This window comes from Callospermophilus lateralis, chromosome 5, assembly GCF_048772815.1.
Source record: "Callospermophilus lateralis isolate mCalLat2 chromosome 5, mCalLat2.hap1, whole genome shotgun sequence".
Taxonomy (NCBI): Eukaryota; Metazoa; Chordata; class Mammalia; order Rodentia; family Sciuridae; genus Callospermophilus; species Callospermophilus lateralis.
Genome location: NC_135309.1, coordinates 74,835,129 through 74,849,456, shown reverse-complemented (window position 1 = coordinate 74,849,456; position 14,328 = coordinate 74,835,129). Strand labels below are relative to the sequence as shown.

At 42.8% G+C, this 14,328-nt stretch overlaps 2 protein-coding genes across 7 annotated transcripts in view; one reads left to right on the top strand and one right to left on the bottom strand.

Moving 5' to 3' along the window:
* Positions 1-4,745, bottom strand: part of Brd8 (bromodomain containing 8) — a 42,400-nt gene extending 37,655 nt beyond the window's left edge. For all 6 annotated transcript variants that reach the window (XM_076856894.2, XM_076856895.2, XM_076856896.2 and 3 more), the window contains exons 1-2: positions 4,686-4,745; positions 3,126-3,222 (exon numbers count right to left, since the gene is read on the bottom strand). In XM_076856894.2, coding sequence (XP_076713009.1) covers positions 3,126-3,222; positions 4,686-4,704 — 116 coding nt within the window. In that variant the 5' untranslated portion in view covers positions 4,705-4,745. The remainder of the gene's footprint in view (positions 1-3,125; positions 3,223-4,685) is intronic.
* A 471-nt stretch (positions 4,746-5,216) lies between these two features.
* Kif20a (kinesin family member 20A) lies at positions 5,217-14,219 on the top strand. Its single transcript, XM_076856001.1, has 19 exons — positions 5,217-5,283; positions 5,733-5,918; positions 7,675-7,764; positions 7,866-7,985; positions 8,363-8,501; positions 8,633-8,820; positions 8,907-9,036; positions 9,219-9,413; positions 9,501-9,612; positions 9,719-9,787; positions 10,179-10,322; positions 10,469-10,634; positions 10,747-10,911; positions 11,023-11,162; positions 11,379-11,481; positions 11,801-11,999; positions 12,245-12,336; positions 12,537-12,674; positions 13,884-14,219. Exons 2-19 carry the CDS (start codon positions 5,754-5,756, stop codon positions 14,202-14,204), a joined length of 2,676 nt encoding a protein of 891 aa, XP_076712116.1. The 5' UTR covers positions 5,217-5,283; positions 5,733-5,753; the 3' UTR covers positions 14,205-14,219.
* Positions 14,220-14,328: the final 109 nt, after the last annotated feature.

The window sequence follows — 14,328 nt, the reverse complement described above, 5'->3', positions numbered from 1 at the left end:
ACCTAGCCCAGGATTCCTTTCTTAGAGACTGGGTGCAAAAAAGAATAAACATTTTTTCTTGGGAAGATGCCATTCTGCTGAGGCACTTGGGAAATTTCCAAGAACTATATATCTGGTTTCAAACAATTTTTGCTCGAATTAGAAAAAAGAAAGTCACAATTGAAAGTCCAAATTGAAAAAAGAATAAATGAAGTCTGTCTGTTTGACTTAAGTCTGTCAATCAGGAGGCATAAAGGGGAGTACATACACCATAGATATTCCATATAATTGGATTTTACTGACCACAGAGTTCAGCTTTTGGTTAAAATTAGCACAATCATGTTTTGCTTTCTTTTTTCTTATCTCAGGGGCACTCTGCCATTCAACTACATCCTCAGGCCTTTCTTATTTTTTTAAAATTTTGAGCCAAGGTATCACTAAGTTGCCAATGCTGACCTTGAACTTGCAATCCTCCTGTTTATCAAGTTGCTGGGATCATAGGTATGTAGACCATGCCCAGCTTTCATGCTTAGTTTTGATAAAAATTCTACTTGTTCAGTTTGTGTCATTTTTTTTTTTCTTGCCAGGAACTTTCTTAGAATTCGTATTCAGTTCAGCATGGTGGCATACACCTACAGGTGTATGCACTGTAGGTGGCTACCTACAGTTCTAGTTACTCTGGAGGCTAAAGCAAGAAGATTACAAGTTCCAGGCCAGCCTGAGCAACTTAGTCAGATTCTGTCTTAAAATAAAAATTTTCAAAGGGCTAGGGATGTAGCTCAGTGGTAGAGCACTCACCTAGCATGACTGAAGCCCTGGGTTCAATCCCTCATATTGGAGAAAAACACTGAACAGGAGAAAAGAACAAGTTTGGCAGCTCTTCAAAAAGTTAAACATATAATTACCATATGATGCAGAGATTCCACTACTGGGGTGGAAAACTTGAGAATTGAAATACTGTTCACATAAAACTTTGTAAACAAATGTTTATAACAGCATTACTCATATTAGTCCTAAATTGGAGGAACCATCCAAATGATCCTTAAGTGTTGAATAAGAAGCCAACTCTCTATATCCAGGGTCTGCATTCTTGGATTCAATCAACCATGGGTTGAAAATTATATACTTGGGGAGAAAAAAAAAAAAAAGACTGCATCTGTACTGAACATGTACAGACTATTTTTCTTGTCATCATTCCCTGAATAATACAATACAACAACTGTTTATATCATATTTGGTAACAAGTAATTTAGAGATAATTTTAAAGTATCTGTGAGTCCTAGAACCAATCTCCAATGCATACAAAGGGGTGATAATATATTCATACTGTTATTGGCCTTAAAAGAGAATGAAGCAGCGAGCTGGGGATATGGTTCAAGTGGTAGCGCGCTTGCCTGGCATGCGTGCAGCCTGGGTTCGATTCTCAGCACCACATACAAAGAAGTTGTGTCCGCCGAAAACTAAAAAAAATAAATATTAAAAATTCTCTCTAAAAAAAAGAGAGAGAATGAAGCATTAATACATAGTACACGTTGGTGAACCCTGAAAAAGTACTGTTGACTGATTAAGTAGCCAGTGCCAAGAATCACAGCCTCTGGGACAGGAGTCCTGAGTATCTCCTTAGCTAGAAAAGCAATAAACCTTCTTTTCCCTTTTTCTCAAAACCATGTCCTTATTGGATTGGCACTGGAGACAAGGACCAAGCTTTCAGTAACAAATTTGGCATTCCAGGAACCCCAAAGAAGCCCCTGCTCCAGTTTTCTTAGGCAGGCTTGGTTCTCCAAGGAACCTCATTTTCATGCTGAGTCAGCAAGGTGACTGGCAAAACTTGTTGAGAACCAACTGCAGGAGAGTTAGGAGATGGGTGAGTTTGCCTAGGGTTGAACAAGGGGAGATACTCCTGTGAGTAAAGGGACTGAAGGAAGGAGCTTCCCAACAGCTGCCTAAACTCCTTTTGCTTCATGGAACTCCTGCCTTCTCTCCCCAAGCAATAAAGGTTGCTCCATCCTGGTCCACTTTGAGAAAAAGGAAATTGAACTCAGGAAAGTGGGACAACTTTGACCATTTTCATGATCCCTGCCTGTGTACACCTTGTCCAGTCACCTGCCACCTGCCAACTGTGGACCTATGGACTACACTGATACTGAAACCCCTTAACTGTCCACACCCCACCTAATAGAGAACAAGGGCTTTGGGTTACTTCCCCCAATTTCACCCCCTTGCAGCAGGAACAGTTTTGAAGATGTCATCACCCATCTTTCCATAGAAATGGAATGTAGAAATTGACAGTGGGGAAATGTAAGAGTGTCTACTTTATGCTTTGAATATAGCTCTTGTTGCTCTGCCACTGTAACTTATTTTTTAAATGGACATGTTACTTTCTTTCTCTCCCTGCTCCTCCCTAATTTCTGGGGAAACAGAATTACCTTTCTACCCCTTCCTAGGCAGAGTTATCTGTCCTTGAGTACAAACCCACCATAGGAACAAAGTAATGAGACTTTGGGGATGGTACCAAAAGACCTCAGAAATGAATATCTCCCAAATTAACAAGCGAATTACAACTGAAACAGAGAACATGAGGAATGTAGCCTTTGAATCACCTCTTTAAAAGCCTATTCTTGCTGATGGGCAGAATCCAGCTTTTGGGACAAGAGTCCCACTTTTTTTCCTTTGCTAGCAAAGCAATAAACCTTTTTCTAAGTAATAAACCTTTTTTAACCTCCAAAAAAAAAAAAAAAGAAAGAAAAGAAAAGAAAAAGAAATCAGTGCCAGAAGACCACATGTTATATGATTCCTTCTATATGAAATGAAGTCTGTAGAAAAAGTAAGTAGATAAGTAGTTGCTTGGGAGAGGAGAAGAGAGAATGCAATGACAGCTAAGGAGTAATGGATTTATTGTAGGGATAAGGAAAATGTTCAAAATTAGACTGTGGTGATGGATGCACAACTCTGTGAATATACTAAAAAACTATTGAGTTCTACATTTTAAGTGGGTTAATTTTATGATATATAAATATTTCAATAAAACTGTTTGGAAAAAAATACTATTTGATATTACTGTAAGAATCCACCAAAGTGTGTGTGTGTGTGTGTGAGGGGGGACAAGTTTCTAAGACCCAAGAACGGAGACATCCTAGATATCTTACCAATTTTGATCTCCACTCCTCATGACTGAAGATGCTAAACACAGCTTCTCCCGGATGGACCATGGCTCTGTGGGGCCAGTACTCAGCAGCTTGTGTTCTGAAAAGAAACAAGGCTTAGAGACAACCTCTGAGGAGTTTTAAGCACCAAAACAACAACTAAAAGCCTAATACAAAATATACCAATTGTTAGAACAAAACAAGCTACTATCACCAACTTTCTTTTAAACTAGGATTGATTCTTGAACCAGATCTTTACCACTAAGCTACACAAACACACACCCTTTTTGAGACAGGGTCTAAGTTGCTTAGGGCTTGGCTAATTTGCTGAGGCTGGCCTCAAATTGCAATCCTCTTGCCTCAGACTCCTAAGCTGCAAAGGTAACAGGCTTGCACCACGGCAACTTTTTTTTTGGTGCCAAGGATTGAGTCCATGGGTGCCTAACCACTAAACCACATTCCCAGCCCCTTTTATTTTTTATTTTCAAACAGGGTCTCGCTAAATTGCTTAGGTTGGTTTTGAACTTGTGATTCTCCTGCCTCAGCCTCCAGAACCGCTAGGATTACAAGCATGAGCCACCAAGCCCAGCACTCTTAAGCAATCACCAACACTCGATTTTCACCACCACAATTAACTACATTGATCTTATCTATTGTATGCATGTGAATTATAGTAGAACATTCTATTTCCTCAGATGCCACGACTTTAAGCTCGGCTTTATTTTTTAAAAATTGGGAAAGTCATATTAATATGAAGTAATTCTTTAGAAAGTTCAGTTTAAAGAATACTTTATTCCACCTGGGTGCAGGGGTGTTTTCCTGTAATGCCAGATACTAGGTAGGCTGAGGCAGGAGGATTGCAATTTCGAGGACAGCCCGGAAAAAAAAAAAAAGTTGGGGGGGAATGTAGGGGGGATAGGGTTGTACCTCAGTGGTAAGATGCCACTGAGGGGTTCAATCCCAAAGCGACACGGAGGGGCTAATAAATTTTTTTTTAAAAGCCTTTATTCCAATTTGAACGCGAGCTTATTTCCCAAGATTCCTAGCGCCCGCCCTTCCTACTGCCCCGCCTCCCTCTTAGCATAAACTTGTTTACTTCTTTCAGCCCCTCCCCCAACCGACGAACCTAAAAACATTGTCTATGAAACGGATAAAAATGACTGAATTTCACGAAACGCAATTTCCCAGTGACAGAAAAAACTCGTGATTTAAAGTGATCACACTTCGAATGCCTCACATTGTTCAGAAAATGAATGACTCTGAGCTGCCGGCCACACCATATGGCTCCCATCTCTTCGTTTTAACGCCCAAGTTTCTAGAGTACCTTTCTCTCCTACCCCGCAGAACTCTTGATACAAAGACTCGCTGACCTGCTTCTCTCAAACCTCCCTCCTTCCCTGAGACGCAGCAGCTTATAGTTATGTCTCAAACCCCAAACGCCGGCCCTCACGAAGCCGTTGAACACTTTAGGATCTGTTATCCCACTCCTCCCACTTCCTTAGTGTGTGCCAAAAATGCTGTGCCTTGCTTCGCTCCACAAAAGCCTTCCACGCAGATACTCACTGCCCGATCCTGTCGCCATCTTGGCCCCGAAGTCTCCAACGCCTGCGAGCTAGAGTCATGTAAGACCCAACACCGGGAACTCTGGGAAATAGAGTACGGGCGTTGGTTCGCGGTGCCTCCTGGGAAATGTAGGTTTTTCATCCAAGTCGAAGCAAGAGCCTTAAACCAGTTATCTTGTGCTTTCCTGGAAAGCACTGTTGCCAAAGTAGGGCAGAGATGGCAACCGAAGCCTCAGGATTTCCTTTAGGCTTTTTATAAAAGAAATGTCTGAGTTCAAGGAAAAGAATTGAAGGGAAGTAATCCCAGGAGAAACAACTCCAAACGCATGACAGTTGGTAACCCGGATCCACATTACAGGTGAGAGGTCAAGCTGAATCAAACGGTCTCCCGGGTCTTCCCCGCCCCTTTCCTTACGCTGATTGGTAACTGCAGGCTTCGTTTCTGATTGGCCGAACGAACTCAGTGCATAATTTAAAACATTGTATTAGGAACAAAGCTGCACCTCATGGGCGGAGTTGAGCTCTCCGGTAGCGAAAGTCCAGGTTCTGTTGCTGGGATTCAGCTGGTACCTGAGAAGCAGCGAGGGCCGCGTCTTCCAGTAAGTGTGCCGCCGGGCTGGAACTGAGGTTCCCAACTCTTGCCCATGCAGAGTAGGCTTTCACAAAGAGGAACTGCAGCCATCTCCCTCTCCGCACTACCCGCTCTCTTTCTTCCCTTAATACCTGTATTCTTTCGGTGGGCTTTCGGGTGAGGTTGCAAATGGACTCTTGGATCCTGACATCACTTCCACAGCATTGGCAGGCCAGGCACCCTGCTTGGAGCGTGGCCTTCCACTTTTGGAGCCAGATATCTATTAGTTGCTGTTCACGTTTAGAAAAGAAGCCTTAGACTTGATTTAAATTATTCAATATCCCCTCCCCTTCCTCTTTGCTAGTAATTAGAGAAAATACAGAGTTGCAATTCAGGTTGTGAACCGAGTGCCCTGGGGCAAGGGCATTGTTGCTCCTTCCATTTGTTATTCTTCCTACATACTCTGTCTCTTTTTAGACCTAGGCTGCCTCTGCTGCCATGTCTCAAGGAATCCTTTCTCCACCTGTGGGCCTGCTGTCTGATGAGAATGTGGTAGTCTCCCCAATGTTTGAATCCACAGCTGCAGATTTGGGATCTGTGATCCGGACAGACCTACTATCAGACTGCTCTGTCATCTCCACCTCCCTGGAGGACAAGCAGCAGGTAAAAGAATTGAATAGTGGCCTGTAGTGGTGGTGGTGGTGGTGGTGGTGGTGGTGGTGGTGGTGGTGGTGGCGGCGGCGGCGGCGGCGGCGGCGGCGGCGGCAGCACATGCCATAATCCCAGCATCAGGAGGATCACCAGTTCAAAGGAATCCTCAGCAACTTAGCAAAGCCCTAAGCAACTCATTGAGACCCTGTATCTAAATAAAATACAAAAAAGGGTTGGGGATGTGGCTCAGTGGTTAAGTGCCCCTGGATTCAATCCCCAGTACCAAAAAACAAACACACATAAAGAATTGGATAGTGGCTTGGGGGCAGAAAATTATATTCTCAGCCTATAATCCTCCATATAGGATAGTTTAATGTCAACGACCAGTAATCCCTAAGGTCTGAGACAACAATTTAAACTAAGGGCATGACAAGTAAAAAATGTAGACTTGTATGCCCATAAGAATAACTACTATTTAGAGCGCTCACCTGGCATGCGTGCAGCCAGGGTTTGATCCTTAGCACCACATACAAACAAAGATGTTGTGTCCGCCGAAAAGTAAAAAATAAATATTAAAATTCTCTCTCTCTCTCTCTCTCTTAAAAAAAAAAAAAGAATAACTACTATTTGCATTGCACTAATTAAATAAAGTGCATAACTCTTAGGTAATCTCTGAGACAAGGATAAATGCTTCTGTCCATTTTGAGACCCAGTTATGTTAAATGATTTGTACAGGCTGGAGAGGGTAGCTCAGTAAGTGGAACCCATGCTTAACATGTAAGACCCTTGATTCAAACCCCCCCCCACTCCCCCACCCACCCCCCACGATTATTTGCACATGGTGACATTACATAAGTAGAATGTACATTCAGGTTTTAATAATATCTACCATTGCTTCCATTTTTTTTAGCCTTTCTTGCTGCAAAGCTGGGGTTTTTCAGCTACAGCATTTCTGACATTTGGAGGCTGGATTCTTTATTGTAAGGAGCTGTCCTGTGCATTGTAAATGTTGAGCATCATTCCTGGCCTCTGCCCACTAGATGTCAGTAATGCCTTCCCACTTTAACAACCTAGTGTTCTTTGAGGGGAAATAATGGCCCTGGTTAAAAACTATTGTGCTAGGCCTTATGCTAAATGTTAACATATGTCATCACATTGTTTTTTTCCCCCCTCTTAGGAACTAACAAAGTTTTTATGAAAGCAAAATCCTTGATAGCATCCCTCATTAGGAACTACTGGAGCCTTTAACATCCCTCATTAGGAGCTATTGGAGCCTTTTAGAGTTCCTGGGCCATAGTAGGCATTCTCTATTTGTTGAATGAATGATGTTGGTGCTATTATTAACCTCACTATGCAGATGAGGAAACTGAGGCAAAGAGAATTTAAAGAACTTGTTCAAGAGCTCATAATTATTAAATAATGGAATTGGTACTCAAATTTAGGTGTGTCTATGTCCAAGGTGCTCTAACTACTATACTCTGCTATTGTATCACATGCTGATTTTCATACCACTCAACCAATTCTAACTCAGATAATTGGTGTGGCAAGCCAGGTTTGCAGGGTACTGATGAGAGAGAGAGGGTGACAAAGGAGTAAAAAAGGTCATGTGGGTTAGAATGATTGTAGAACCAAAGAGTAGTTGCACAGAAACATTTGAGATGGAATGGGCTTGTGTTAACCTGATTCCTAGGAAGTGTGCTATTTGCCCATTTGTTCAGAGGTAACTTCCGAGATTAATATGTGATTCTGGGCTGGAATTCTACCACAGGTTCCATGTGAAGACAGTACAGAGAAGGTGAAAGTATACCTGAGGGTCAGGCCCTTGTTACCTTCCGAGTTGGAACGACAGGAGGATCAGGTGAGTGTTTGAGGAGGAGGCTTTAAAGTGGAATGATACAGTAAAGAAGAGATTCTCCAGCAACATTTCCTTCTATAAAAACTGTATTTCCCCCTTCTCAGGGCTGTGTTCGAATTGAGAATATGGAGACCCTTGTTCTGCAAGCACCCAAGGACTCCTTTGCCTTGAAAAGCAACGAGCGGGGAATTGGCCAAGCTACCCACAAGTTCACCTTTTCCCAGGTATGGATATACTAGTCTTTAACCAAGGAATCAGCATGCAGGGATTTTAATCAGTGGGAGAAACAGGACTAGGATTTAGGTCTATCCATCTCCAAAGCCCTTGCTTGTGACCATTATATTAGCCCATAGTGTGTGCAAATCAGGCTTGGTGCATAGCATTCTTTAAGTATTTCTTGATTTGGATGAAAGATGGACTAATAGAGAGTAGTTGAGTCCTCAGTGATTAGGAATAGTTGACAGCAAGGCAGATAGAACCTTCTGTAATGGGCTCCAGAGCCAACCACCCAGGAAGGGTGGCTTGCATAGAATGCTGGCTCTGCATAGAATGCAAGTGGGAGATGAAGAATGGACCTCTGAGTTACTGGGTCTGTCTACAGATCTTTGGGCCAGAAGTGGGACAGTCATCCTTCTTCAACCTGACGGTGAAGGAGATGGTAAAGGATGTACTCAAAGGGCAGAACTGGCTTATCTATACATATGGAGTCACCAACTCAGGGAAAACTCACACGATTCAAGGTGAGTAGTAAGGCTTCACAGTATTGCTGATTGGCCTTTGATGGTGGATTGACCTGTAATTACTTTTTGGTGCTCTGAATCAGAGGGAGAAAGACACTTGCCTCAGCTGTCCATCATTCATATGCCTCTAGGTACCATCAAAGATGGAGGGATCCTGCCTCGGTCATTGGCTCTGATATTCAATAGCCTCCAAGGCCAACTTCATTCAACACCTGACCTGAAGCCCTCACTCTCCAATGAGGTAATCTGGCTAGATAGTAGGCAGATTCGACAGGAAGAAATGAAGAAGATGTCCCTGCTCAGTGGAGGCTTTCAAGAGGTGAAGTGTTGGTATACATGAGGCAGGGGTAGGGGATACAAATCTCAGGAAAGCTTTGTGCTTACCTCCTCCCCATGTCCCTTCAGGAGGAGCTATCTACCTCTTTGAAGAGGAGTGTCTACATTGAAAGTCGGATGGGCACCACTACCAGCTTTGACAGTGGCATTGCTGGGCTCTCTTCTACCAGTCAATTTATCAGCAGTAGCCAGCTGGATGGTACGTATCATGAATGTGCTCTTTGCCAAGTAATAAGAGGAACCTACTCCCTCCTCCTAGCAGCTACCAGGGGAGCAGACCCAAGGTTACAACTTGAGCTCCACCTTCCAATGGCCCCTGCAGTCCAGAGGTTAGATGAATTGCCCAAGGATTGATAGTCTATACATTGGCTTTCTCCTCAGAAACAAGTCACCAATGGGCACAGCCAGACACTGCCCCAGTAAGCATACCAGCAGACATTCGCTTCTCCATCTGGATCTCCTTCTTTGAGATCTACAATGAGCTGCTTTATGACCTGTTAGAACCACCTAACCAGCAGCGGAAAAGGCAGACTCTGCGGCTATGCGAGGATCAAAATGGCAATCCCTATGTGAAAGGTATGTGAATGTGGAGAAAAGCCAGGAAGAAACCCTGGAGGGGGTTGAATATTACCATCTTAACACCTTTCTCTCCTCTGACCCCAGATCTCAACTGGATTCATGTTCAAGATGCTGAGGAAGCCTGGAGACTCCTAAAAGTGGGTCGTAAGAACCAGAGCTTTGCCAGTACACACCTGAACCAGAACTCTAGCCGTAGGTGAGTGAATTTTGAGAATAAACCCTTGACTATATCTAGGAAACATTAGTCTTCCACCTGGTCAGGAAAGATATTCAATGATTTTCCTCTTTTTCTTAACTTTCAGTCATAGCATCTTCTCAATCCGGATCTTGCACCTTCAGGGAGAAGGGGATATAATTCCCAAGATCAGCGAGTAAGTTTTTCCACTTAGAAATTTGATCTTGCCAGATGTGGGTGCACACCTCTTATCACATCTACTCAGGAAGCTGAGGCAGGAGCATCACAAGTTGAAAGGCAGTCTAGGCCACTTGGAAAGGGGATGTAGCTCAGTGATGGAGCACTTGGCTAGCATGCATGAGGCTCTGGGTTCAATCCCATTATTAAGAAAAAAAGAAAGGAAGAAAAGAAAGTTTGATTTTCTTGATCACTTAGTCATTGTGGGAGCAGAGGGAGGTCCTCAGAATTACTTGTTCTTACTTGGGTACAGAGATTCTTGGTGGGCCCTCTCCTCTCCAAAACAATATGATGGGCCATAAGCTTACATTATATGAGGTCCTTATGCCTGATCCTGTGCATCATTTTAGGCTTTCACTCTGTGATCTGGCTGGTTCAGAGCGCTGCAAAGATCAAAAGAGTGGTGAACGGCTAAAGGAAGCAGGAAACATTAACACTTCTCTGCACACCCTGGGCCGCTGTATTGCTGCTCTGCGCCAAAACCAACAGAACCGGTGAGCTTTCGACTGTAAACTTGGGCTGGGATGGCCTAGGACTCTGCAATTTACCAAGACTTCCTGGTCACAACTGGGGATAGCCTTAGGATACCTAAGGATTAGAGTTCTTATTCACAGATTTATTACCTCTGGTTCTTTGCTAGGTCAAAGCAGAACCTGGTTCCTTTCCGTGATAGCAAATTGACTCGAGTGTTCCAAGGCTTCTTCACAGGCCGAGGCCGATCCTGCATGATTGTCAATGTGAATCCTTGTGCTTCTACCTATGATGAGACTCTTCACGTGGCCAAGTTTTCAGCCATTGCCAGCCAGGTGAGAAGCTGTAGGTGTTCTGATTGTGCCTACCTTGGGCTGCTAACTTTATAGAAATTTACCAGTGAACAGTTAAGGAGTTTATAATTAAGGTTTTTTTCCCCACCTTTAGCTTGTGCATGGCCCACCTGTGCAACTAGGACTCCCATCACTGCATTCATTCATCAAGGAACAGAGTCTTCAGGCATCCCCTGGTTTAGAGAAAGGGAGTAAGGCAGATCCAGGCCTTGACAACCACGCTGAAAATGAAGTTGACATCTCCATGTACAGCAAGGAGGTGAGAATACAAAAAAGCTTTGGTGCAGCAGCTTAATGGCTATACATTTTCCACGTAGTCTTGGGCCTTTTGGGGTCATGGGCATACATCTGACAAGTATGTTCCTTTTAGGAGCTCCTACAGGTGGTGGAAGCCTTGAAAACTCTGCTTTTGAAAGAACGACAGGAAAAGTTGCACCTGGAGGTGCAACTCCGTGATGAAATTTGCAATGAGATGGTAGAACAAATGCAACAACGGGAACAGTGGTGCAGGTACTGGCATACTGACCCCTCTTACTGTCAAGTGGGACAGGGAATGGATCATCCTCCAAGTTTACTCCTCAAAATCTTCACTCACGGGCTGGGGCAGTAGTAGAGTGCTTACCTTGCACACGTGAGGCACTGGATTCAATCCTCAGCACCACATGAAAATAAAGATATTTAAAAAAAAAAAAAATCTTCACTCACTTCTTTTTTCTCCTCTGACAGTGAGCATTTGGACACCCAAAAGGAACTAATGGAGGAAATGTATGAAGAGAAACTAAAGATTCTCAAGGAGTCACTCACAAGTTTTTACCACGAGGAGATTCAGGTAAGTTACCCTGAACCAGCCCCAATTAGCTACTCAGATTTCTGTCACTAATTTGCCTGAGGTTAACAGACTTTATAAACTCTGGTAAGAGCAAGCATTTATAATATATAGAACTCCTTTTCCGTATTCCCTTTAGGTGCTTTGTACATGTTTAATGTATGTTTAGTGAATTAAGGGGTTTAGTTGGGCAAGAATTAATAGAAGTGGTAGCAAATAGGTTTTTGAAGTATTGGGAAAGTTTTTGTTCATTGTTTGTCATCTGTTTCTGCAAGTATTTGTCTGACCCTTAACAGAATTGTGCTCTCTACTTCCCTCTTAGGAACGGGATGAAAAAATTGAAGAACTAGAAGATCTCTTGCAGGAAACCAGACAGCAATCTGAGGCCCATCAACAGTCAGGGTCTAAATTATCCATGCGGCGGTCAAAAAGGTTGGCAGCTTCTTCCTCTACTCAGCAGCTCCAGGAGGTTAATGCTGAACTACAACAATGCAAAGGAGAGCTAAACTCTACCACTAAAGGTGAGGAAGGAGAGAAGGCAGAAAGCATGAGTGATTCAGGGAAAAGGTCGTATTCAAAACTGGGCTTTCTGATTCTAATTTCAACATAATTTCCTCAACTCCAAGCTGCAGAAAAGGTCCCCCTGACCTTTCACTCTAGGCTCTATGTGGCCTCACCTTTTATATTTACTGTTAACTACGTTAAAAAGAGGTAGGTCTAAAACTAGAAAATCTATGTGTTCAAGTTTCCTTGTTCTTTCCCTCAGAGCTGCAGAAGTATCAGAGAATGTTAGAACCACCACCCTCAGCAAAGCCCTTTACCAGTGATGTGGACAAGAAGTTAGAGGAGGGCCAGAAGGTAACCTTTCTGTTACAAAAGCTGTTACCTAAGGCAGTTTCTGATTCATGAGGACAAGGGGTTCTTTTGTGCAGGGTTCTGGGGAATGGCTTTTTCTTTTTCTGGGGAATGGCTTTTACTTCTCTTCAAATGGTGATCTAACCCCTCCACATCATTACCTGGTTGATCTTGGTACAATCTGATCCTACTCCTTTTTGTAGAATATAAGACTACTGCGGTCAGAGCTTCAGAAACTTGGTGAGTCTCTTCAGTCAGCAGAAAGAGCCTGTTGCCACAGCACTGGGGCAGGAAAACTTCGTCAAGCTTTGACCACTTGTGATGACATCTTAATCAAACAGGTTAGAACAGCCTAAATACCCCTCTTCTCTTACTAGCCCATTCCAGTATATATGTGAAAAAGGGTATCAGGAACATAAGAGAAAAAGATTTTTAGGATAAACTTAGAGTAAGGAGGAATTTCTCTTCCTTGCTAAATAAGAAATGATTCTTTGTGAAGCATTTACTAAATACTAATAGGTACTGTGGTAATGTATGTGCACCTTGTCATAACAACCATAGGGAGGCATATACTATCATATTTCATCTAAGATGCCACTGGCATCATGTTATATATTATTATTTTTTTTAATATTTATTTTTTTAGTTTTAGGTGGACATAATATCTTTATTTTTATGTGGTGTTGAGGATCGAACCCAGCGCCCCGCGCATGCCAGGCGAGTGCGCTACCGCTTGAGCCACATCCCCAGCCCATCATGTTATATATTATTAAGAAAAAAACTAACAAGCTGTGAAAACTAACAAACTGGTTTTTTTTTGTTGTTGTTGTTTTTTTGTTTTTAATTATGAGGCTGGGGTTGGAACCAAGGCAATACATTCTAATCCCAGAGATCTTAAAATGTTTAAGAAAAATGTACATCTTAGACTAAGCATACCTTTTTCTTTTTTCAGTGGTAGTAAGGGATTGAATATGGGGCATCACACTTGCTAGACATGTGCTCTGCGGCCCTTTTTATTTATTTTATTTAATTTATTTTTGTTACCGGGGATTGAACCCAAGGACACTCAATCTAAAATTTATTTAGAGACAGGGTCTCACTGAGTTTCTTAGGACCTTGCTAAGTTGCCGAACCTGGCTTTGAACTGGTGATTCTCCTATGTCAGCCTCCCAGCTGCTGGGATTATAGGCGTGTGCTCTTTTTATTATTTTTGAGACAGGGACCTACAAGTTGCCCAGGCTACCTTTGAACTTTTGATCCTCCTAAGTTTCCTGAATAGGTGGGATTACAGGTGTTATGCACAAAATTTTGTGTCTAGGGACTGAGGCTCTTGGAAGTTAAATAAACTTGTGTTAAAAAATGTCCTGTTCAGCACTGCTTGTGCTTGGTCTTAAAATTATATATCCTCTATTCAGTTATGAGCTCTAACCTTAAAGAGTTTATCTTTGAAGAAATAGTTACTAGTTACTAATAATGGATACATGCCACCTTGTTTTTCTAAATATACCATACAAAGATGCATTTGTTCTAACTTTACTGATATTCCCTAGGACCAGACACTTGCTGAGCTGCAGAACAACATGATGCTAGTGAAACTGGACCTTCAGAAGAAGGCAACATGCATTGCTGAGCAGTATCATACTGTGCAAAAGCTTCAAGGCCAGGCTGCTTCTGCCAAAAAGCGCCTTGGTACCAACCAGGAAAACCAGCAACCAAACCAGCAACCTCCAGGGAAGAAACCATTCCTTCGAAACTTACTTCCCCGAACACCTACCTGCCAAAGCTCAACAGACTGTAGCCCTTATGCTCGGATCTTGCGCTCAAGGCGCTCTCCTTTACTCAAATCTGGGCCTTTTGGCAAAAAATACTAAGACTGGGGAGGAAGAACACAGTCATCTCCCTATGTGGGTCAGCTGCTCAGCTTAATAAACAGACCTGTTTTCAGCTTTACCATATACCTGGAACTGTATGCAGCATGTAATACTCATATACTAG